The 26,362-nt window shown below is 42.2% G+C and overlaps 1 protein-coding gene across 1 annotated transcript in view; it reads right to left on the bottom strand.

The window, feature by feature from the left end:
• LOC147140782 (receptor-type tyrosine-protein phosphatase S-like) overlaps positions 1-26,362 on the bottom strand; it is a 105,056-nt gene that overhangs the window by 14,520 nt on the left and 64,174 nt on the right. Inside the window, exons 8-25 of the mRNA XM_086042299.1 lie at positions 24,282-24,551; positions 23,551-23,930; positions 20,242-20,443; positions 17,608-17,744; positions 16,939-17,083; positions 14,920-15,237; positions 12,868-13,061; positions 12,714-12,740; positions 11,794-11,911; positions 10,975-11,634; positions 10,161-10,255; positions 8,956-9,209; positions 6,202-6,289; positions 5,824-6,042; positions 4,589-4,746; positions 3,507-3,518; positions 3,166-3,278; positions 775-872 (exon numbers count right to left, since the gene is read on the bottom strand). Coding sequence (XP_085898425.1) covers positions 775-872; positions 3,166-3,278; positions 3,507-3,518; positions 4,589-4,746; positions 5,824-6,042; positions 6,202-6,289; positions 8,956-9,209; positions 10,161-10,255; positions 10,975-11,634; positions 11,794-11,911; positions 12,714-12,740; positions 12,868-13,061; positions 14,920-15,237; positions 16,939-17,083; positions 17,608-17,744; positions 20,242-20,443; positions 23,551-23,930; positions 24,282-24,551 — 3,488 coding nt within the window. The remainder of the gene's footprint in view (positions 1-774; positions 873-3,165; positions 3,279-3,506; positions 3,519-4,588; positions 4,747-5,823; positions 6,043-6,201; positions 6,290-8,955; positions 9,210-10,160; positions 10,256-10,974; positions 11,635-11,793; positions 11,912-12,713; positions 12,741-12,867; positions 13,062-14,919; positions 15,238-16,938; positions 17,084-17,607; positions 17,745-20,241; positions 20,444-23,550; positions 23,931-24,281; positions 24,552-26,362) is intronic.

The following is a 26,362-nucleotide window of genomic DNA, read 5'->3' on the forward strand; positions in this document are numbered from 1 at the left end:
GTTTTAACCTAAGTCTCAAGTAACTGTGGCAAAATTCAAGCATGTCGAGTCAAGGTGTTACGTTAAGCAAGTCAAAAGTCAAGTCATACAAACTTGCTCAGTCACAACATACATTTGTACGTTAGCCACTTTGCAGTCAGTGTCAGTACCAACAGATTCACAATCACATAGTTTGCAAATGGTCCCAAACTAGTCTTGATGATGCATATTGCTTTGTTGTCTTCTCAACCAAACATACAACTGTCATGAAGCATCTAATGGTGGACCAGCTATTGGTTAGCTAACCTGTGACATTAGCTTCCCTGTCTTTGTGGGTTTTGTTGTAATGGCTGACGTTAGACGTCGTAGCTGTTGTGTCTCTTATCTTTTAAGTTGCTAACCTTGCATGTTGCCGTTCTCCCTTTAAAGACTTTACCAAAATACATTAATCCAAACATAAGCCTTGACTCCATAGGTAATGGTCTCCCTCCATGATAACTGCTCCATGATGTGGCCTCCAATTGCACTCGCAAAATACCAAAAACAAAACAAATGGCACACCACTTTAAAAATGCAGATTGGCCAATGTAAACACGCAAGACTTGTCAAGTAATGTAGTACAAGTCAAAGTCAAGTCGAGTCTTTCACAAATTTTAGTCAAGCAAATAATCGCCATGGGCCCAGTCATAGGCCCTTAAAATCGTCATCACTTTTTCCTCCCTTGTGGGAGCTCTGGGTAGGCGTCACAATAATGTTGCAGCCATTAATCCACATAAAACAAAATAGGTGTCTCACCTCGTATTCCTGGGAAAGTCGGAGATTGTCGTTAGCTTTCATCAGCTCAATATGCTCAGCCAGCTCGTTGATGGGAATGGGAGGGTGGCTCATCATTCCTGCATGACAACAAGCGTGCCACAGAGCAAATGGGTCAGAGGTCGCCTCGGCTTTGTCTGAATACCCCAAATTATCGCGGGTCACTATCAGTCATACGAAGATGTGAGGATAATTGCACAGGCATAAAACATCACATATCATTAAAGAAGATGCTGAGGCAGAAAATCAATGTTGAGCCGTGCGCATGGACAGCGTGAGTCGTGTTTGTTTTGAAATTGTTTTACTTTGATAAATTGCTTCGTGTACCATCAGAGAAGCAGTGGAGCCGGCAAAACAAACACAGACAGAACGCTAATTAGGAGAGTTTGAACATGCGCACACAAAGGAAGCAACCTCCCTGAGTCCTGTCTCTGCACAGCTGGCAAAGGCACAGCACCAACATCAAATCCAAGTCTTCAATTCGAATCATTGGAATCTTGCTATCAAATTGCAGCCAGATGCACGTTTTGCATGCCATGTAAATCAGTTCCAGCAATCATCCGCTTCTGCAGCACCCAAAGGTAATCACAACATAATGTGCCTCTCATGCCTTAAATGACCTCCGACATCAGCGGGAAACAAATTTCATCTATTCAGGGCATCTCAGAGGCACACGTTTCAAGGGATGAAAGGAGGGCACTTCAAGGCTGCTGTCACACGAGAATAAAAAATTCTCATGATGGAAGAGAGCAGCTGAAGTGCTTTATTTCATCGTCTTCCCTTTGCATAGAAAAAGGCTCAAAACCTTCATCTTCAGATCTTCTCCATGGAAACGCGCCACATTTTCAACAAGGACATTGTGCGCATCACTGGTTCATGAAATGCTTATGCTTATTTTGGATGTTGCAAGGAGGAAGTGACAGGTCTGGTGGTGCCATGCAGCACATAACCAGCAGTGTTGTTGGATCTCACAGTGAGAGCGGAGGAAGCAGTGTACCGGTAGTTATTTCACAGTAGGGTCTTGCTTGGCAAGACAAATTGCTTTGATGAGACAACCTTCACTCATATCATTTTGGAATTGAATTAAAAAGTTAATGCTCAAAAACTGATGAGGTGGATTCCTTTCATTTCCGTCTGTTCAGGGAAGCTGTCGCTTGTAATGCGAGTGGGTGGACATGCATCCGCTTTTTTTTCCTACACTATGGTGACTCAGTCATGATGCTCTGACTGTACAACATGGACAGTGGCCAAGCACAGATTCAGAAAACCGGTCAGCCGTGATTGGTTGTTGTGAGCAGTTGTGATGTCATTTTCAGTCGACAGAAAACAAAATGGCCGCTCCCGGAGATGGCTAAAAACAAGTACATTTTACTGCTTAACTCATATTCCACAAACGCAAAATGAATCAGAATGCCGTGTTTCAACTAGTAGGCCTGCTGGGAACATATTCTTGAAAAAATAGGTTTGGGTTGACTTCCGCTTTAAAGCCTATTTTTTTCAAGAAGATGTTCTATGCAAGCCCACTAGTTGAAACAAGGCATTCTGATAAATGGTTGTGGAATAAGAGTTAATCCATCCATTTTTTAGCCATGTCTGGGGGCGGCCGTTTTGTCACTTCTGTCGACTGACGATGACATCTAAGTTGCTCACGGCTCAGACAAACACCCATAACGGCTTAGCTTCAGAAAACAGGTGAGCCGTGATTGGGCATTACCGGAGCCCTGAGCAGTTGTGATGTCATTTTCAGTTGACAGAAGTGACAAAATGGCCGCCCCCTGAGATGACTAAAAAGGGGTGGATTTTGCTGCTTAACTCACATTCAACAAACGCAACATTAATCAGAATGCCGTGTTTCAACTAGCGGGCCTGCTGGCAACATATTCTTGAAAAAAATGTCTTTGGGTTGATTTCCACTTGAAGTCAATGTGGAGGGAATTATGAGCCGTTCCGTTGAACATTTGTGGGGGGCTATAAAGAGGGCTGTGCACAGGAAATGCCCTCACAAACTGACAGACTGGGAGTACTTTTGAAAAGATTTGGTAAATATTGCCACATGAAGATGTGACACACTGATGGATTTGTACCCCAAAAGAATAATTATGCAATCAGTTAATTTTTCATTTCTTATTTTTCCCTTAAAAGTTGTTTCCCCCCAATTAAGTTGTATAGGTTATAAGTCTCAGTGGTGGAAAACGTTTTGAAATGATGTACAGTATCTTTGTCTTGTTTTAGTATATCACAAAAACCAGACTTTTGAATAGGGGTGGTGTGTACTTTTATATATGCACTGTTTGTTACTGCCCCCGAAGACTGGTGGTACGGTAGGTGTGACTTGTTGGAAAGAAAATGTGTCTTTGGGTATGTATTCCATACCTGGAGTCTGGAAGTTAATTCGTCTCATCTCCACAGGGTCTGTTGGGTGATGGGCCATCATCTCGGCATTACTGAGAAGACTTTTGGTTCCTGGCTCAGACTCCTTGCGCTTGCTGCTTCAGACAGCAATTATGAAGAGAGCAATTAGCACATGCAAAAAATCCAGCCAGAAAAAATTAGACTCAGCACTGACACGTCATTAGCATTAGCATTGGTGATTTAATGCACATACATGAACAGATGTGACATTTTATGTGCAAGTACAATAACGTGGTGTTATGTTCTGTAATTGCTTCGGGTACAAGGTTAAAAATAAGAGCTTGACATTGGTGTAATCGTACCTGTCAGGTTTGCTGTTTCCAGTAAAACAAGAGTGCGGGAAGGAATAATTAAGGAAAGGGAAGGAAACAGACAGAGAAAAATCAATATGCTGCATTAGTATTCAAAAGCTGGACGGCAGGCAGCAGAATGAAGGTTGAGCACACTTCAAACTGGAACACATTTCCCAAGCAACCAAAAGTGTTTGTGCTTTAAGCAATGATTTGGCAAAATTTATCAATTGAAACTCGTTACAAAGTATTTGTTATGTAACACGTACTAAACTTGGTGGTAGGATTCCATACATACATAGATGAAAATCAAGATATCCAGAATCCAGAATCTATTTGTCTGTCTTTAACGCAGCTGTTTATTCAGCATTCAAACTAAATATATTCAATGCGTACAAGTTATAAAACAATTAAAATAAAATAATTCTGACATAATAGAAAATTGTTGGATCGATGGATGTTCAGAGCAGGTTAGTATTGCATATCTATTAGCGACTTTGTTTCTCATTTCAAATGTCATTTTCTGTTGTGTCTTGCGAGTCATGTCTTATTATATTATATTAAAACGTTACGCCCATTTCTGCAGCCTCTTATTAGTTTCTGTTAGTAAGAATTACTTCCAGTAAATATTGGGGAGACCTGGATAAGATTAAACATAATTCAATATTCCTGCAAGAAGGGACAACAACCAAAGGGAAAAAGCAGCATACACACAGGTTGTTCCAAGAATACCCTTCGGAGGTCCTCTTTGACACATGTCACACCGCATTATCTTCACTAATACCCTATGATCTTTCTCAGGGATTGTCAAAGAGTGGTACGAGGAGTTGGAAGAAGAATTACTGAATGACATATTCAAACTGTGCATTATAGAGTGGCGTCAACTTTTTTCTTTTTTTTTAGTTCAGTACAGTACTTGCCACTTGGTGTGTTTGAGAGCCACTGTCCAACAGTTCCACCACACTCATTGTCATGAATATGCTCATTGTAAACACAAAAACAAGCCCTCATCCACCTTTACAAGGGTTAATTTCAACTCTAACAATATCGCTCGTAGTTGCAACATTTTCATGGTGCGCTTCAGTTCAACTCACTTCTTGTAGAGTAAAATAGCGATGACGATGCAGATGATGAAAACCACTGCTAGTACCGGTCCCACCACCCAAATGAGACCGTCACCTGCATCCAGGGGCTGGGGGTCAGAATCTGGGGCGATCACTGGATCTGTGTAAGGGCTGGCCACGTACATCTTCTGTTGACAAACAAACGGGTGCAATATCATTAAAAAAAAAAGCAGTCTTGAGATACATACTTCCGGGCACTGCAATAATGTTATGCAAGCCATATGTCAAAACGTGGTCAATTTGATATTTTTTCACAAATTGATACTATCGGTTAGTCACCTCTTTATATTTACAAATCCTTGACCAAAGAGTGTTGAAATGGCTTGCTCTCTTTGACGATTCTATTTTATCCATATTGATAGCGTGCCTCTCAGTTTGCACCCACTGTTCAAGTATGACAGCAGGATGCCAGTGCAGTACTTCGTAGGATTTACATTTCATTATTTTAATGGAATTTATTATTATTTTTACATTTCTAGTTCAACTTTCCATAGAACTGCTAAGTATAAATGCAGTACTAGGCATAACACTTTCATACACTGTACAGTAGATATTGGGTGACGTATAATTTATCATATGTAATGACAATGCAATTTCACTCATAGGAAGAACCAAGCATCGATCTATCTACTTATCTACCTACCTATCCACCAACCTAGTTAAAAAGTAACACAGTCCCCAATTGTTTTTGACTGAAAATGTTCGTGGTTTAACTGAGGGGTACCAGGATAGGGTAGGCGTGTTAATATAACAACGTAAAAAAAAGCATAGCCTTTTTAGACAACGCATACGTTATTTAATTAGAGATGTTTAAGTTTATAGTGCTATAGCACAATGAAGTATTTTTTTATTAGCTCAGATGGCCTTTTAGAGAGCAGCCTCAGGCTGAAATACACCCTACAAAATACAAGTCTCTGAGCTGAATATTTACGTCTTTTCCAATTCTATTGCTCACATCTAGCAGTCGCACACAAAGAGGCAACATCTCTCCTGCCGCCAATCAATCTTTATTAGTGCTGTTGATGGAAATACATGAATGTTATTGCCTTTTGCTGGCTACACCTTGACTGACGCGAATTTTATTGTTGTAGCTGTGAGGCCATATTGATCTCGATGCATAGTGACAGCCTGCTGGATTTTGGTGGAAGGGAGGGCGGGGTCACAGGGAAAGAAAGAAAAGAGATGTGACATGTCAGCTTTCATACCCCGGTTGTAGAGTTGAGTTCAGCCAAGATGAAGAAGACGTATTCCTGCCCGGGCTCTAATGCGCGGTTCTCAAAGCCTCCGTAGTCCAGCTGGTCCCCCAGGGTGAAGAAGGCTGGTAGGGTGGCAGGTGTGAAGCGGGCCGTGATGTAAGCGCGACGCAGGTCCACCTGCTTCTGCTGGCGAGAGTCCCTCTGTTTTTGACTGATGTCTTTTAACAGCTGAGACATGGGCCAGCAGAGAGGAGGAGAGAAATGATACATTCCAACTTGACTAATGCTTTATTTATATGAAATCAGATTGCGCTCATTGTTGGTGTGCGGGTGTGTATAGATCCTTATTGCCCTCCTAGATCAATGGACATTTTTTGTGGCTCTCACCTCTTCGAGATCCATTTCGTCCGGGCTCTTCAGGTGTCTGATGACACCTCGGGCTCTCCTCAATGGAACCACAACAACATAAATATTCCTGGGGTGGTGTAAAAAGTAAAGCATAGCCCAACAGAATAAATTATTAGGACAGCTTTGTCTTAGTCTCCTGTACAATATATTGCATGGACTCTATTGTAGGTATCCTTTAAAGACCCTGGAAAGTGAATTCAGAGAGTTGTTTCTAAATACATTATACGTAAATTATATGTAAAAGATAATTGCAGAAAACATGAAAGACTGACAACTATATGGTACTCAATTGTAGAGATATAGATTTTTCACCATTTCAGTTTTCCAAACTTTTTGGGGTGCGCATGGCTAAAATGATGCCTGATGATGCAATTCCCCCCAAAAAACATTAAAATACTCTGAGACCGGTAATGAGCTTTTGTTTTCTTTTTCGAGGGGGACTCCAAAGCCGACAACATCACGCTGCAATATGATTGGCTGCTTGCACAGATCACTAAACAAGCCTCCTCTTTGAAGCTAATTATGAGAGGCCAGCAGCTTTTTTGTTCTCCTACTTGGATGAGCAGAGAGGGGAGGGGGTAGCAGAGAATATAGAGGGAGGGAGGACTCCAGAATGTGTGCACGGGTGCTTTTTTGCTGAGTTGATTAATGTGCATGGTCTTAAAAAAACTAACAAAAACAGCAAAAAAAAACAAAACCAAAAAAAAAAAACATGGTGCCTGCAGATACGAGCTAACCCCCAAGGACAACATGAGTAGCATATAGGTCTGCTCTAAAAATTGCTCACCAGTAATAGGACAATGTGACTTAGAAGAATTGAAAGAGAAAAATAATGTTAATCTTTCTTTCTTTCTTTCTTAACTTAACATGGTACACGTTTCTTAATGTACCAAATATTCTTTATTTTATTTCAAAATAAAATAGATTGTGTTCAATGAAAAAAATGCTGTTTTTAACTTACCCAAATAATTAAAAAAAAAGGAAATTTTAGAGCTGTATTTTTAATAAAGTGATAATACCGTCCGAATCTAATATCGGTCCACAGAGCCGGGCATTGCCTCCCAGGGACGGAACGGTCCATCCGTCCATCCGCCCATTTTGTGGACGATCGGATGGAGGACGAGAACTCTTTTAAAAAGGACGGACTAAGCAAGGACGGAGGTAGGTTTTTGTCCATCCCTCTAATCATCCCTAACCGGGTCAAGCAAAGCAAGACTGCCTTGCTAAGCCTGCACAACACTGGAGTGCTGTTTTTCATGTGTGTTCCCTCCCTGCAGTATTGTTCTCACAGGCATAGTCTGCTCTCTAGTAGATGCCCATTTCACTGACGAGGGAAAAAAAAACACTGAAAGCTATGACCCGGAAGTGGAAGACATTGGTTTTCCTGCTACAATAACATTGCCTTATTTTTCAATAATTATTTTTATTGTGAAATAACGCAATAAAAAGGGAAAATGCAACAAAACCCAATAGTATTGTGTTATTACGCAATCTTAAATATTCTCTTGATGTCCTGGCTTGCTCCGCGCCATCATCGTCGTCATCATCAACATCATCATCATCTTCATCACATCCGACTGTGGTTTTCTAGCAGCTAAAACGCTGTCTTAGTTAAAAACAGTTGGAAACTGTCAATCCACTCACGACACTCCCAGTCGGTAAGTGGATGTGCACAGGAAATTAGCCAGCTAATGATCTTGAAGTAATGTCATGCACGGACAGTTTTTTGCTTTTTTTAAATTTTTTTATTGGCGGTAATGGGGGGGCGGGGGGGTCGTCCCGACGCAATGTAAGATTGGAAGGGCGAGGACGAACCGGGTCGGAGGACAATATTTTTTCTGAATAAGGATGGAGGGAGGAGGATGGAAGGGTAGCCAGGTTGCGGACGGACAACAGACCGGCAAAAAAGGGCAAAGTGCCCAGCTGTGTCGGTCCATGCCAACTCCTAACATGAATTTACATTCATTATGGGAAATTCAACCCACCACCTCATTTTATTAGGCCTGCAAAGGCAAAACCATGTGCTTGCTTCATGTTTCTTGCTAAAACACCAAAATTACAAATTGCCTTCACTTTGAATATCATTAAAATATTGAAAGCATTTTTTGTTACTAATCAGCCTTTTAAAATAACTGAAAAGCAGTTGATCAAAATGGTTTTTTTTTTTACCGATTTCTAATTTCAAAACTAGTTATCCATCAATTTGTTATGTATATGTGATAATATGAGGCTTACATGGATTCACAGTCATGAAAACCACAACTATGATGTGGCCCGTGACAAAAATGAGTTTGACATCCCTGAAATGTACAGAATACGCAGCTATCTACAGTAGTGGTATTTCATTGACAGATAACAGTTGAGCGGTTGTTGGTTTCAGCGCATTCATCTTACAGCCGGCTTGACAACGGCTTGACACTTTGCCATTTTCAAACCTCCATTAATACACTTTGTGACTTTTTTAAACTGTTCAAATTTGACAGGGCTGTTAATGGCACACCTCTGTGGTGTTTCAAATTGAAGAGAAATACATTTTTCCTTTGCAAGGTCTTTAAAGAGAATACTGTCGTTTTCCTGGTATAGTATGTAGTCAAGCTTCATTGGCTTATACATTATCAATTAATTTTTATCTGAAGCCATCAATATAAGAAGAGAACTAATTGCACAATGATGCAGTGAAGACTTGTAGTCTACAAAGGTGGAACGTCAACCCCAGTCAGACTGAAGTCTTACTTGACAGGTGTTCGAGACTCCAGTGATGGCAAGATGATAGTGACTGTAGTCTCTGTGTCCCGGGTGTGGTCAATCTCCGGGCGGCGGATGGTGATTGGCGGGGATGTTTTGGCGGTGATACGGTGGCGAAGACCACCCATGTTGCCTTCAGGTGCAGTGATCTTGAAGTCATAGCTGGTGTCAGGCTGAAGGTTTGGGATGACCGCCTTCTTCAGGCGAGCATCCACCTCCAACTTTTGCCGATTATACTCCACCTTGGGGAGAGTTTGTGATGTCAGCACGTAGAATCATGACAATGATTATTATATCAAAAGTCCAAATTAGTGGAGTCAAGAGTTCAAAGCAAACTTGGTGCATGAGCATTTCATTGTTATGCTGTATGCAATTGGAATAAGATGCAAATAGAACTAAAGTTAGCCCCAAGTGTAAATGCTTTTAAATTAAGGTTAAAAACTAATTTCTCTATTTTCCTTGTAATCTCTTAAATTCTTCAGTTTTTAAATGCCTTAATTAGCCTTTAAATGTTGTAAAAACAATTTGTTTTTATCACTGTGAAGCACGCTGAGTTACGTTGTGTATGACACGATCTATATTAAAAAATTGCCTTGCCTTTTTATTAATTTATTAGTCCATACCCGACTTTAACTAAAATTATACTACATTTTACCCTAACCACAGTGTTTTTGGTCCATGTCTGCGTGTGTTGCTGCATTAGTCACTCGCACTTCAGGGCTTTTCTCATGCAAGATGAGCAAGCACAGGTTCAGTCACTGTTTCTGGAGTAAGGTCCTGTATGATCTAAATATAGGTTTAACTTTTTACCATTTCATACTCAATTCTTGTGAGAGCACTTTGCATTTGTCAACCATTTTTGAGAATGCCAAAGTAAAATTGACCTATTAAAACCTGGATGCTTAAAGGAATGTTTCTTGAATTTGTTTTTCATGAACATTTACTTGGAAATGCAACAATACTCCTGTTGACAATTTTCAGAGTTCATTACAAGACATTTTTACTTTTTGTGATGTGGCTGGGAGAAATTAGATGGTTCTACTGCTCCACAGTGAGACATGCTGGGTCCATATTAAGATACTAAATTTGGTGCCTCACCCAAAGGGCTACATTGTAAAAAGTTGTGCCCGTTAGCTGGCTTGTGACTAATTCTATCATTAAAAATATGTTGGTGCTTAAGATGACGGACATACACTAAAGCGATACGGGTTGCTGCTCTCAGGGAACTCCCACGTCAGAAGAACACTAGTCCTCGTGGCCAGATTGACTGAAAAATTCCTCGGCACATCTGAAAGAGAAGAAAATGGCACTCAGTGGAGCATTTTTATTTCAAGTAACAAGTCGGTCTCCCTGTTTGAGCCTGTAAAGAAAAAAAAAGTGTCAGTCAGTTGAGACGAGGTGGTTAGGAGGATGGACAGGTGATGAGGAGAGTGGATGGTGCTAGGAACAGAGAAGACAGCGCAGCAGAAGGAATGTGACATGCCACATTCACCAAAGTGTAAGGTTGTGTTTGTTCCACTTGCAAGTCCGCATGTCAGCAAAGACTTTAGATAAAGTGGCGGTGGAGTTTATCAGATAGAACAAATCGCCAGGCCTGAGTTTTCACTTCCGTTCAACTGTCCACTTACCTTCTGGATTAGATACTGTACTGCGTATCGATGCTTTGTATTGACTTTTACCTGAGGGAATGTGATAAGCAGTGCTCTTGAAGCAAACAGCCATTAACATTCAGCCCCTTTCCATTGGTGAAGGGTAGGTGATGGAGGTAAGTGAGTGAGTGGAAGAGATTGAGGGGTTGGTTGCCTTCCTCTGAATAGTTCTCAGCATCTCTGAGGTACGCGGCGAGGAGGGAGTGGTCAGGAGTGGGTGTGAGGGCGTGGGGTCAATCTGTAAGAACCGGCCTTCACATAGTTTAGCGTTTCGGCGTGAATTCCGCAGCAGGGGAGTTGTGAAGTCGAAGCAGTGCTTGGATAAAGGGTGCTTCCGGAGTCTGAAAGCCAACTCTACCTGTTTCAAAGGCCAGGGTTCGGCATACCAGAGGGGGGCTGAAGGGGCCAGGCCCTGCTTTGTTGTGGGCTCTGAGCTGCACCTCGTAGGCTGAGCTGTGATTGAGGCCCAGGATTGTGTAGCTCGATTGGCTCGCTGGCAGCGTGATCACATGTGGGGGAGCACGGAGGACCGGTAATGAAAAGGGGCCTGGCACGCTTGAGGATTTGGAACCTGCAGTCTTTTTGTAAGCTATGTTGTACTCTGTGATGACACCATTGCTCTCCTCTTGGTCAGGAGGGAGCCAGGAGAACTGGAGGGAGCAGCAAGTGGCGTTAACAAAGTCAGATATTTTGGGGTATCCTGAGGGCGGGATGACGGGAGCGGTTATTTCCCTCTGTACTACATCTCCGTAACCCGCTCGACTCTTTGCGGAGAGCACAAAGACGTAGGTGGAGCCTGGGGAGAGGTTTAAGATGGTGAAGTTTCTCTCTTTTGTGAAATCTATTGTGCTCTCCAGGGAGGCATTCTTCAGGCCAAACTGGAGGCGGTAGCCTTGGATTTCCAGAGGGAGCCTCTGGCCATCAGAGCCTGACGCTGCGCATTCCAGCGGAGGAGCCCATCGAAGCACCACTGATGGGCCTAATCCCGAATGTGCCCACAGACAGGGAGGGGCGGGTACTGCAAATGACAGTGTGGGAAGCAGAAAGTTAGAGTTAATAATCAATTTAACTACCTAAAAAGTATTTCAATTAATTTGGCTGCTGCGGCTAAATTTAAAATTCCCTTCAGAGTATGTACGGCGCTAAATTCAGAAGCATCTACTCAGCATGCGCTTACCCATCCCTGAGGTCTTCACTAGCTTGGCTTTGCTATGTGCTCCATCACCTTTGGTGGTGTATGCTGCCACTGACACAGAATACAAAGTCTCTGCTTTCAGGCCTCCCAAAATCATCTCCTGTCAATGTAAACACAAAATCGCATTAGAAACAATTGACTACAATGTAGTATTCATCATTGTACAACAACCTATTAGTCAGATAAATGAATTAAATATCCCAGTAGAAGCAGAGTGGAGAGTGGAGGTGGTTTGCGCATGTGTGGACTTCACGGGTTCTCTCCATGCTGCGGGTACTCTGCCTTCCTCCCACATTCCAAAGACATAAATGTTAGGTCAAGTGAATACTCTCTCTGACTACTCTCAATTCTCAACTGGTTGACAGACAGTAAGAAATTGTCATGCAGCACAAGAAGGGATGCTCAGTTACTGCTGTACTGCTTTTCATTGGATTTCTTTCTGCCCCAAATACAAATACATTTACTATAATTATGATTGCACTATTGCGTAATCTATAGTAGCAGAACTCTGTTGGGCATCGCAATCCGTTAACAAACACTGGCGACCAGTTCAGGGTGTCCCCCACCGATTGCCCAAAGCAAGATGGGATCGACTTCAACTACGACTAACAACTTTACTGTAATGCAAACAAATAATATACTACTGTAAAAAATATAATCCACCTGGCAGCATTCTTACATCCAACATATAAATCAACTTTTAAATTCCATCAATACTTGTTGGATCAAGGTATGAATCTGAATACAGTTTCCATTGTTATCCAGAAGAAAATAAGTCATTTACACATTGATTTCATAGCCGCTAAATATTTAAAACCTTGACAGACTGCGCAATATCGAGTGCGATTCTAGTTCTCTACGTACTAACATTAAGTTGATGAAGAAGAAGAGTGCGCACTCACATACTGAGTGGAATCATCCTCTTCCATCTTAACCGCCAGGCGAGACACAGCAGACAGGTAACCCAGACAAAGGAGATGAGACCGGAAGGATATTTAACCGTCAAATAATTGACCATCACTTCATCATATTTAAATTCTTTCATGATGATGTCACCTGAGACTCATCCAGTAGGATATCTTTTATCCAAGGGAGATTTCGTGATTCACTGCCGCCAACACGACTGTAGTGCACCTGGTAACCACGGATCTGACCTTGGCGTAACCTTGGCAACACAGACTGCCAAGTAACCCGAAGTGCAGACGAATTGAGAGGATTGACATCAATGTGACGAGGGGCTGCGCTGGGAACTGCACATGCAAAAATACACGGATAATCAGTATAGTATAGCATCAGTATAAACAGTGGAACTGGAAAACATAACAGCCAAGTAACTTTTTAACATTCAAAGATAAATTATGTAAAAACTATACAACATAATGACGATGGAATAATGTGAAGTGGAACGTATTGCCGTTGCGCCTCACTCACTCTTAAAAATTATTACATTGTGAAATATGCTCATTGTAAGCCTAAAATAAAAACCTCAATCTTTAACTACGAGAACTTATATTCTGGACGTCTTATGTTGTTTTCGTAACACCCCCTGTAAGCGCCTCTGGGTGTTCTTTGGGAGTAAGTGGAGCAAAACATTTAGACCTCTGAAGCAGAGGTGAGTGACTCAACTCACGTGATTTGACTTGAGTCAGACTTAAGTCTGCAATTTTAGGACTTGGGACTTGCTAGGCTAAAACTTACCAAAGACTCGCCATGACTTTGAATTGGTGTCCATGAGATCTGACTTAGACTCAAACTACACAAATTGACAATTCTTGCCTGTTTACATATACAAATCTGCATTTTTAAGGTTGTTTTCCATATGTGTGGTGTTGGAAAGAAAATGTATTGCCACTTCATGTGGGGAGCTCTGAAGACTATTACATTTAGTTTCTAAGGATTATGAAAAAATATGCAATGTTTTTAACTCATAGATAAGAGACAACAACTGCGGTAACTAACTTTATCTGTTACTATAAAACCCCAAGACAGGTGTGCTTACTTTAAGTTCATTGTTAGCTAGCTGTTTAAACATGCTTCATGTTGCTTCCAGATTTAATTGAGAAGAAAGCACAGATATTGATTGCAAAGTGGCTAATGTGTGACTGCATTTTGTGAATGAGCAAGACTGTGTGAGTTATGACTTCCTTTCATGAGGAAAGACTTTGACACTGAAATTCAGTGGGGACTCGACTTGACTTGCTTGGTTTGAATGACAGTTACTTGGGACTTGATTGAAACTTGAAGGTTAAGAGTTGAGACTTACACATGACTTGCACAATTATGACTTAACCCCACCTCTGTGCTGAAGACTCAAGAGCCCTATTTTTCCTGAAACCTTTGTGCGAAATCCCAATTGTACAACCTTAAGCCCGGTTCACACGTCAGGATAATCGGCCCGACTTTAGCCCCGAATCTCGCCTCCCGACAATCTTAGGTTGGCTCAGATTCTCATAATGGCTCCAAAGATCTTAGCAGATATTCCTGCCGTGCGTGCTGTGCTCAGACTGATCTCGACCGCTCGGGAGGACTTCCGACCTCAAATCGGGGGTGCTCAACATCTTGAATTGTTGTGGCCCCACTTTGCACCATGTATGGTGTGCCCCGAGGACAAACGGAGCACGCAGCCAGTTGACAGTGACGTGCAGCCAATCAGAAAGCGAAGTTGTGGGGCGTTGAGTAAGTGCTGCGGGAACCCAAAATCGAAACAGTCATGGCGCAACAACGTCTTAGCCCAATGTCAATTTTTATGCTAAAAATAATACGCAAATTAGCGCCACCGTCAAGACACAATCTGAGACCCCTGCTGCCGCCATTTTTGTTTACTTGGAAGTCATGTTTAATCAAGAGGGGTTTTGCGGCTTTTGCGTCTGACGTGAGAATATCCGTGAATGATTCGGTTTGTGTGTAATGTGTTGATCTTGCCGTGTGACTGCAAACCAGCCACAGTACGTTCAAAACTGTTGTACCCGTGATTTTTTTCTCGTCACGTGTGGGACCTCTCAGAGTTTGGACGTCGGCCAACAATTTTAAAATCTTGCCGCATGAACCAGGCTTTGAATAGATTTGACTTTCGTTCCTCTGTAATCACTAATGCACACATAGTCTTACCATCCTCATCTGTTCTGCAGAGTACAGGCAAGCTGTTGGGTCCAGTTCCCTCAGAAGTGGAGGCTGCCATGGTGATGTTGTACCAGCTCCATTTCTCCAGGCCTTCTACTAGTGTGTCTGCCTGCCGGGCCGGAATAGGGAGCCCGGACACCTCCTGGCCCTGACCTTTGCCTCCTGCCCCAGAAACTCTGCGGTACCTTAGCTCATAACCTGCCAACTCGCCATTCTGGCCCTCCAGTGGAGGCGGCCTCCAACTAACCCTCAACGAGGTGGAGCTGGCACTCTCGCAGGATACACCCTCGGGTGCGGCTGAGGGCTCTGATTGGACAAGGGGCAGGGCAGTTGGTAAAGCGTTTGAGAGTAGGGGGTGAAAAGCAAGAGGGGGGAACGATATACGGTAAGTAAAAACACAGGGGACAGGATACAAAAAGGAAACAATAAGAGACGACGGTAAACCGAACTGAAAGAGATGACACCGGGATAAGCATGAGAATAAGAGCCGAGCGAGCACTTGGTGTGCAAGCATAACACTTAATGAAATAAACCAGAGACAAGAGTATTGACCGTGAGCAGACAACCTAAAGCGGAGACGTCTGGGCTTGATGAGAGTACAGCATGTGTGCAAGTGTGGGAGTCAAAGTTCTGGCTGACGGATTCAAGTATCTGCCCACTCAGCTGTAAAGCCACCGCGCTGTTTGCCTCAGGGGACAATCTAGATGTGCACCAAACCTAGGCGATAACAAAGCGCACCCTGGGAAATGCATTGTGCTTCAGGAAATAGTCTGCTTATTTAGAGTTGGCCTTTACTGCACCGCTCCTGACATCTACCCCACTTTTCTTTCCTCTTCTTTTTTGGGGAGATGAAAGTACAAGGACACAGGTTAAATGTATCGAGCACATTTTTTGGGGCTCAGAAAGCTGCAGAGATGTTTCATGTATACACCACATCCCCAACTGCACCATTTAAATTCATATGTTCACACACATGCTGATTTAAAAAAAAAAAAAAAATCTCTGTCCCCAATAACGGTTGTGTCTACAACCTATAGGTCAGGGGTCAGCAACCTTTTTGAAATTGAGATCTACTGCTTGGGTACTAACTGTAAAGGGCTTCCATTGTCAAGTCTGACTTGTTTTTCCCCCTTGCTGGTACACATTCTCTCTGTAACATGGGCACACTCACAGTTGACAACGGGGCACTCGAAAGTGGGCACACCAGCTCAAAGATCTAGTCCAGATGCTGGCTGTCAAGTCGGATCTATTTTTTTTAAATGATATTGATGATGTTCATCTCTGTGAAGACACTGGTAATATTCATAATTTCCTTTTTTTCCCCCAGTTCGCCAATTATCAGTGACAGAAACTACAGTTGGCATGTGGATAATATGCGAAAACACACTTTTAAAATTAGCTATGATTGTGTGGACATGGCTGGATGGAATACATCACAGCCGAAAAAGGCATATTTATCGGACTATTCTTGGTTATCGAGAAATGCCGAAGAGGGTGAAAATACAACTAATAAAACAAAAATCACTGTCTGGCGCTTACTTAATACATAGCAGGCCAACCCACAACCCTTTAAAGCTCCACTCCACTGCCTGCTCGCCAATAACTGGCAAATATTTTCACCCTTCCAAAGATATTAGACACCGATAGAGTGGAAAAAAGTGGAAGGAGGGTGAAAAGGAGGAAGACACAAACATTAATCGCTGCTCCGTCGCCATCTGTCAAGATATTTTGGCTGTGAAAAAAAGGGAGCGGCTGAGCGGAGGAGGAAGAAAGTCACAGTTAAACGCAGATGGATGAATGGGAGTGGGCATTGGATACATGACTTGATAAAAGAGATCAATGGTCAGATGGTGTCACACGGTTTCCATCTCGTGCCAGGTCAGCGGACACCAACTGAAATTGTGTCAAAGTGTGTTTTCATGACATTTGTGTGCAAGGCGAAACATGATACAGCAGCAACGTGTGCGTGTGTGTTCATCATATGACGGCAAGGAAAAGGAGACATACTGGCTTGTGACGTCCTTTGCACCAGCTCATTAGTGAAAGCACCGATGCCTTTGTTTGAAATGGCTGCCAGGGAGAAGGAGTAGTCCGTGTTGGCTTTCAGACCCTCCACCGTGTAGGAGTTCCGCGGCCCAAATGTCAGCTTCTCCTGCAAGTGAAAAAGAGAAGAGGAGGGTGTCACCAGCTGAGAAAGTGATGCTGGACAGAAGGATCAAGGATCATGTGCCAAATCATCTCTTCCCTTTAACATAAATGCAAATGCCATGAATCACTCCAAGCCTCCCGAATAACCCAATAAAAACGGTTGAATTGTTTTTTTAAACATGGAAACTGGCACTAATATTGTTTAGAAAAACATATACTGTAGTAATAACTTAACTAAAGGGAATGTAAATAATTGGACTTTTTGTGCAGCAGGAGTAATTCACCTGGGGTTGGTTTACTATGTTCATGCAAACAAAGAGGAGTTTCACTACTACTCTGACACCGTAAGATGCAGTGATATTAGCCCTTTTTCACAGGGGATAACAGATATAAGGCTTGTGAGTATTGTTATATTATCTGACTAAATGTGTTGTGCCATTGTTTGTGTTCAAATATCCGTTTGTGTAATAACACCACCACATAGATATTATTCGTTAGCCTGAGTATCCAGCGGGTAGACGGTCTTACCAAACTGCCGTACTTGACAGGTTTGTAAAGGAGCTTGTAATTGATGATGCCCTCCTTGGTGTATGCAGGTTCCCAGGTCAGCTCAATGCTGGTGTCAGTCACCCTCCCAATTTTAAATTTCCCTGGTTGTCCTGGAACTGGAAAATGAAAAAAAAAGACTTATTAGGCATTCTTTTATGGATAGTATGTCTAACAACTGTATTAACAAAAAGAAGAACATCACTTTTTTATTTTGAGTGTAGGCCAAAATATTAGAAACAGCTCTCGGTATGTGTAGTTCTACACCATTGCAAGCTAAAAAACATTTAATAAAGCTAAATTAAGAGTTGAACTGTGCCTGATAGAAATACACCCAAACTTTGTGTCATTATGTGTCATCTTCCAAACCGCTTATCCTGTACAGGGTCGCGGGGAGGTGCTGGAGTCTATCCCAGCTGACAATGGGCGAAAGGCAGACTACACCCTCAACTGGTCGTCAGCCAGGGAACACACACAGACACCGTCACGCTGCCCGCACACAACTCAGGCGTGTGTACCACTACACCATCAGTGACCCTACCCAAACTTTGATCACAAACAATTCAAGCTTTATTAGCCGGACATGCGCTTTTTGAGTTGTTGGTTGGGTGATTATTTCTAGTATTATGTCAGTCACATCTTTAATTTATTTATTTAATTTTAGATTTTTTTACATCTATATTATTATTCAATGGATATTTTGTAATTGTATTGCAGTTGCATTCAACCAATTACAGCTGTAATAATGCAAGTTACAGTGTGCAAGCTTGTCACTTATTAGGATGTTGCGCTGTATATTTCACCTTGTCATTTAAGTTATGGCGTCAGAAAAACAGCTTTTTTGCCACCGTTTTAAATCCATTCAATACACCTTTCCGCCTAATTCCATGGAATTTATGTTACAACCAGGAAACCCTTCTTTCATCAGACTTCGACAAATATTTTTATTTAAATCATGTTTCGCTTCCTGTAAGAGCTGGGAACTGACAAAATGTTCAGGTACAAGTGTCCCAAGTCTACACGGGAATTTAAATACGTAATGCCATCACAGATTTGTGAGCATTAATCTCGTCATGCCTGCTGCCACATAATACCGACAACTTTTGCAACCACTGCCGTCGTGACTTGAGTATCTTGAACATACCAAATTCTTGCTCCTGTTAATCTGTTTCCTTTCCACGACTCTCCACAAACCTAAGTGTCGGCTTGTGCAAGTTACTCATTTGAAGGATGCACGTGTTGTGACAGCTCAAGCTCAGCATTGCATCGCGGCTGGGTTAGACTTGTCATCTGAATAAGCTGCATGCTGATTTGTATGACGTGCAGTGGTGATGCTGCAGGGCAATGGGCTAAGTGGTCCAACAATTAGCACTGTGTTTATTTCTTTGTAATTCAAACTATGTGATATGTATTTAATACTACGGATGACCATTATAATAATCAGGTGCAAAATGTTATCTCCACAGTTGAGTACTAGGCAGTTCTTAGTCTTTTCACATGTGTTTGAGCAATTATATTCAAACATTCATACATTTAGAAAAAAAACAAACTAATGAATACACTTACAGGGACTTTCACAAGAGCGACTGTAGGAGTCACGGCAATACACAGTAGTGGCCCTCATTATAAATCTATTGGTCAATCCATGGATCAAATGCCAGCTGTGAATTTTGCTGTTTAGCTCCTTGTTAGAGAACAGCAGGTGGTGCAAAATGTAGTGAAACATTAAACAATTGGACATGTGCATAAAAAAAAAGTTTAGAGAGGGTGGAATGAATTTTCCCTGTAAAGTTTATGCAATTTAGGATTATCTTGAACTTTCGCCAGTAAGATAATTATCCCTCTTTTTGGGAGCAGTCTAAAAATGCTATTGAAGCTATTGTACATACAACCCTCTTCTCACCTATACTTGAATATGTTGATAATAGTAAATTAAAACTTATACTTAGCTGTCACATCGTCACCGTCATGCAGAAACTTTGTTCTGTATGTCTATGGTCAGTTTCCTATATTGATATTATCCATTCTATTGGCCTGTCCTCATATTGTTATTTTTACACATTATGAACCACTTTAAAGGGTTGAACATATCTTGAGAACAGATCTGTTAACGCTCTTGAACACTCAAATGTCTGAGAGATGTTGTAAAACATCTCCTCATCCCTCACTCTGCAGTAACCGTGCGGCATTACGCTGCCTCAAGATTGAGTAGCTGGATGTTTCTTTAGATAATAATAATGAGTGAAAATTGATATGTTGTATATATTTGAGTTTGCCTGTTTTGTTGACAATGGATAGCGGTAATGCGGTGGGGCAGAAGGAACTGGTCAGCCACGAATCGAAGTGCATTTTAATCCATGACATTGTAATAAATTAGCGAGTGAACATGATTTTGATAGGTAGTGTTGTGTTGATGTTGGTGAGCAATGGTATATGACAGCAACATTAGGAGAACAGTGCGGTGTCTGACAACTCAAGCAAGGTGGCATTTTGCTTTCCTTTTTTTTTTTAAAATTTCCTGAAAAGTAGGGATTTAGGAGTTGCGAGGATTCCACCCAACAATGACGACGTACAGTATATGATGTGATATTAAGTTTGCTTGTGAACAACACTGACCTCCTGGCATGACTTTAACGTGGACCGGGTCAGAGAAGGGCCCGTCCCCGACTGAGGTGAAGGCCAGAACTTGGAGGGTGTATGTCTCGGAGGTCACCAAGCTCTGTATAGTGGTGATCACACTGTCCTGGACATTATGGATCTTCCACTCATTCATCGGCCGGGACGGGTCCATGGTGTAGTACACACGATAGCCCTTCACCTGCAACACGGCAAGCACGGAGAGGGATTGACAAATAGCGTGTTGAGTTTTTAAGGTCATCCTCGACTGAGCTGTGTGATAAGTGGTCTCCCACTTAATCTCACTGTCTTGCATGCACGGTAATCCATAAACCCTTCATTCAGCATACAAACAACTAGTATTTATCACAGCCAAGGTCGTCATCCATGAATTATGGTTACGTCAGTCCAGATGGCCACGCGGGTTTGTGGTTCACACCTTGTAAGGGGTCACTGTCATAAGGTGATCACCTCCCGTGGCTGAAGGTTGGACAAAACACCTTCAATACAAACTAACTGCGTTCTCACTATGTCACCGTATTTGTTTACTGTCCTCACTCATGACCTCCACTAGCAATCTGTTGTCACTCCTTTAATAACTTTAATCCTCATATGCACAAAATGCACTTTTGTCAATATTGTAGATGGTCGAAAAGGAGATAGAATTCCAGAGGGAGTGCTCTTAATTTAGAGCAGAAAGCACCTTTTCTTTCTTTAGAGATTGGGCTGGCACTTATGTGTTAAAGGGGCTACAAAGGTGGAGCACAATCCCTGTAAAGGACATGAACCTGCACACTCAAAACAGCTCCCTGTGGGGAATTTTATGAAGGCTTTAATGTTTTAATCTCCTTAAAGTCTCTGCGCAAATCTGAAACCTTGTTAGTCTGTCCTCAGTAAAAGGCAAATGTAATTTCAGATGGGGATAAATCATTTCCCCCCCTGTACTATTAGTTGGCACCAATGCCTCTACTGTTCATGTCACATGAAAATAATTACAATTCTAAAGCAATCACTTTATTGCTCTCCAGTGAACTGCTGGATGTGCAGAATTGAAATATAATATGTAAAAGAATCAAAAATATCCTCAGCCTTAATTAAATATGAGTAAAAAGACCACTTGGCATTCCAAAATCAATTTGCAAGATTTAGACACATGCAAGTGGACACTTTATTAGAACAATGTAATGAGATCCAACATAAGGGCTGTATCAAAAAATCCACCTTTACAAAGATGATAATGCACCATCAGTATGATTACAGTTAACGCGTTGCGGGTATATATTTTGATACAGCACTGTATTGGAAAAAAAGTCAAAGGTGGAATTTTTTCAATTTCATTTTAGGCATCATTCAGACTAATGTGAGGCCATCAGCATCTGACAGCTTAGGCTGTGCAGTTATTGTTAGTACCGGTATATCATTCCTTGCCCATATCTCACCTATTAACATTGGAGCAGTGTTGCAAAATTGCCACCTGACAAGAAGCTTTTCCGTCCCTGATTGCAGCGCCATTTTGAGAAGCATTGTGGCCGTCACACTGCTCCGATGGGCAGAACAATTATGCTATCCATGGCAAGTTTCTCACTTTAAGCAGATTATGATGTTCAACAACCTGAAACCGGTACAGGTAAAGATATGTCACTCTCCGAAGCAGTAAGCAAGGAATCAAGTATTTGATGATGCTGATTTCTGGTGCAGACCTCCAGATAGACTTTCCCTGGCTTTGCATCTAGACGTTCGGTGTTTTCATCAGTGGTGATAGTAGCAGGCGTTCTGCTTCATGGTTTGGCAAGAACACATCCTGTTTGAAGAAACTTGCTATGGATAGTGTCAACTTTAGCGCATGTTGGAACAGTGAGGCAGGTATAAAGCTTCTCAACTGAACTGCAGTAAGGGACAGAAAAACGTCTGGCTACTGTTGAAATGATTTGTAGGTCTGGAGTCCATAAGCCCAATTAGCAATTTACAAAACAACTACTTACTCAATGCGTGTTCGTTTTATCTTTCAAGAAGGTATACAATGTAAATAAAGACTCACACAAGTTGACTGAATTTTCTCGTAAATTTTCTTTACCATCTCTGAAGTTCAGGAATCATACAATGATCAGATCTGGGCAGCTTTTCCATCCTCGCGAATGCTCTCACCCGAGACGGGCGAGGGCAGATAAGGGGCACGGTCTAACATGCAGCCCTCGCATTTATATTGTCTTCAAAATCTAAACATAATGTGGGCTGGTCTCCTCCCTGGCTGGCCCTGCCTATGGGGCTGATCTTCACCAGCTGGTCCTGTGTTCAGATCAGGGCATGCTGACTCTGAGACTTTTAACTGATTATGCGATGTGTAATTCCCATTTTGGATTTTGGTTAACCTGTTGACTAATATAAAGCCATTCGTATAGATTTAGATCCTTCACTACGTATCAATTACTGCTCCGATGTCAATGTGTTAGCAATGGACAATGGAATGCTCCTAAAAATTGCAATGCCTAAGCTGTCGAATACTGATCGCCTCACGTCTGTCTAAATGATAACTGAAATAAAACAGAAAAAAAAATGGAGTGTAAAATAACTTTTGGGACACCATGTAAGTATTGAACCTATCATATTAAAGTTAAACTAAAATAACTCAGCAGAATATATAAAGAAAAGTAAAGCTATTTTAAAAAAACAGTTTTTGAAGGCACTCACGATTGTATGTATGTTAAAGTGCAAGTCAACCCAAAAATGTTGTTTACAATAATATGTTGTATGCAGCCCCACTAGTAGTCTAAACTTGATACTCTGATTAATGGCTCAGCTTCAGAAAACAGGTGAGCCATGATTGGTTGTCAATGTCATTGTCAGTCGACAGCAAGTGACAAAATGGCCGCCCCCTGAGATGGGTAAAAACAGGAGGATTTTGCTTCTTAACTCATATTCCACAAACACTATTGTCATCAGAATTCAGAACAGTATTCTGTACATAAAAAGCCTGCATCCCAGCTCCAAGAACCAGGCACAAAATGGCAAGTGTAGTTATTGTCAACCAATAAGAGGGCGCCAACTTGTCTTCAGCACAGCAGACCAATATGCGTTACCAATGTGTTAAGACTAGTGGGGGCGCCTACAACATATTGTTGGAAAGGACATTTGGGGGTTGACTTCGTCTTTAAATTTGTTGTGTCCAACTGAATAATTCCAAAATTCCTTAGCTAAAATCCCTGTGCAAAATGACATAAAATGTATCGCAAATTCTTCCCCGCATGTATTCAATGCACAACAGACATGATCTCAAGTCAGCTGAAAGAAAAAAAAAATCTGACACTCCACCTGCCCATTTGGCTCCTCAGGTTCCTCCCACCGGACCATCACTGTGTTCTGTGAAATAATGTGGGCTTGGACATTTCGCGGTGGGCTAGCCGGGGCCTGCTCTCCCGTCCGGGCATCTACTCGCACAGAGGGGGGGCCCTGGCCAATGCTGTTGAAGGCTGATACTCGGATCTCGTACTCGGTGTTGGGGTACAGCCCACCGATGCTGTAGCGAGTGGTGGTGATGCTGTCAACCGTCTCATACTTGCTGTCCGGACCTTTGGCTCGGTACTGGATGATGTAGTAGGAGACCGGGTCGGGGTTACCAGAGTCCCATGTGATGGTCACACTGGTGGCTGTGGTCTCCGTGACGATGGGAGTGCCAGGAGGCTTTGGCAAAGCTGGGAGCACATCAAGATATATTAGGACATTGTTGAAGTAGTAAAAAGTTGAAGGGGTTTGTATGAGGTTGCAAATTTATGGGAATTTTCAAAGTTGGACATTTTCAACGGGAATCACAGGAATTAATGGGAATAAAAGGAAATGAACCATACATTTTACAAAATTGAAAATGTGGCTCTTAATAGGGAACTTAAATATAGAATGGGGAAAATTGGGCCCCAACTTACAAGTCATTAAAGTTATGAGCCAACACGTTATTTCCCATGGAAATTGACCAGAAACGTTGGGCAAAATGACTGGAAAATTCCCACCCCTTTGCAACCCTCGGCCTATCGCAGCGAGTCTCTTACTCTTGACTAAGACCTGAGCCGTGGCCTCGATGATACCCAGACTACTCATGGCCACGCACGTGTAGTTGGCAGACTCCCGCACGCCGTTGAGCTCCAGCACGTTCCGACCGATCGGCATCTCATCCTCGGGGGTCAGGTCCTCGCTGCCCACCATCCATTTGACGTAGGGCATTGGGGACCCCACCGCCACGCAGGTGATGTTGACGCTCCCACCCGGCATGATTTCGTGGTTGGAGGGGAGGATGGAGAAACGAGGGGGGACGCGGCGCACTGGTAAAGGAGGAGAGTTGGGGTAGAGAGGAGAAGGCAGGAGGTTGAGGGAGGGCGGGGAGAAAAAAGGTGGAGAGAGAGAGAGAGGAGGTCGGGTAAGGGGGCGAGAATCAGATAGAGAGGCAAAGAGCGAGATGCAGAGAGAGTGAAGAGAGGAGAGGTAACAGGAAGGGGGAGAATGAACTTCAGGGTTTTTTTCCTTTTACAGAAATTACAAAGGGATATTTCAAGTTTAGTCCCAATTACTTTATGATACTGATGAATTCAACAGAAAGACACACATCTTGTTGAGCTCACCCAAACAGAGTGAGCTGCCTTGACAAACAATAATAACGTGACATACTCTTGAGTAACGCTTCAACAAGGGCATGACATCTACAATCAGTTTCTCTTTCTGGAAATGTTGTATTTTTTGATCATGGTGTAAGATTTATTTATTTTTTTTTATTTAAATGCAATGTAACATTTCCTTTCTGGCATCGCTTGGAGCAATGGCTACACTGAACTTTGGACTCTTTACTTAACGTAGTATGTCTTACACATAGGAACAAATGTATCGGGATACCTAGCGATTACACCTACAGGAAGCGAAAGTAAGGAGCAGCTTTAAAGTGGAAGTCAACCCAAACATATTTTGTTCAATAATATGTTCTATGCAAGCCCACTAGTTGAAACAAGGCATTCTGATAAATATTTCATCTGTGGAATAAGAGTTAATGCACCCATTTTAGCCATCTCTGGGGGCGGCCATTTTTTCATTTCTGTCGACTGAAACTGCTCTGGGCTCAGGTAACGACCAATCACAGATGACCTGTTTTCTGAAGCTGAGCCATGATTGGTCGTTACCTGAGCCCTGAGCTGTTGTGATGTCATTTTCAGTCAACAGAAGTGACAAAATGGCTGCCCCCTGAGACGGCTAAAAAGTGGTGGATTTTGCTGCTTAACTCATATTCCAGAAACGCAATATTAATCAGAATGTTGTGTTTCAACTAGTGGGCCTGCTGGGAACATATTCTTGAAAAAATGCGTTTGGGTTGATTTCCCTTTTAACAGCTTCAATCCTTATGAAAAAAGTTTCTACAAGATGTCTGTGTGTGTCTGTGGGAATTTGTTGTCCAATTACGCAGAGGAACATTTAAAGCTTTGTTCTAGTCCATCCCAAAGGTGTTTGGTGTATCATGAATATTAGAAGCATACCCCATCTAAGAATAATTTGCCTATTTTAGGATGTAAAACAACAGTCGTTAAGATACACCGGAGAAAGGCCTCTGGCAGCGAATGACTATCCCATTCAGCTGTAAAAATGGTCGTGGAGGCACCTGAAGGTGTCAAACCGAATCAAACGTGTCCGACTTTATTTGTTAGAGGCTAAATTATTCAATCTCTTTGGAAGGGAAGAAGGCCATTATAAGTCCGATGGAGAGATGGTTTCTGAATCTTGACGTAGAATGCCTCTCTGACTCTCTTTTAAACCATCCGTCTGAAATATGTACATTTTTGTCGTCAAAAGAGTGAGGTTTCTCTCGGTAACATGAATAATTCGAGTGAGAACTATGGGGATGTAAACGGAACCTCTAACAGGTTAATGAATCCCTAAAAAGTATTTTGTCCATGCCAGTGCTACTGGATATTGAGGGACTGAACTCATAGGTCACTTTGCATGCCTCAGCGACTCAAGAGGAATAAAAAGGTGGACGAACACAACAGAGATAATGTGGAAGTGGGAGGAAGACACAGAGGAAACAGGTAGAGCAAGAGAAGACAGCGATGGAAGTGAGAGAGAAGAGCTCTGCTCCGCTTCCACGCAATGA

This window comes from Filicampus tigris, chromosome 10 (genome assembly GCF_054856515.1).
Source record: "Filicampus tigris isolate MCC_2025a chromosome 10, RoL_Ftig_1.0, whole genome shotgun sequence".
Taxonomy (NCBI): Eukaryota; Metazoa; Chordata; class Actinopteri; order Syngnathiformes; family Syngnathidae; genus Filicampus; species Filicampus tigris.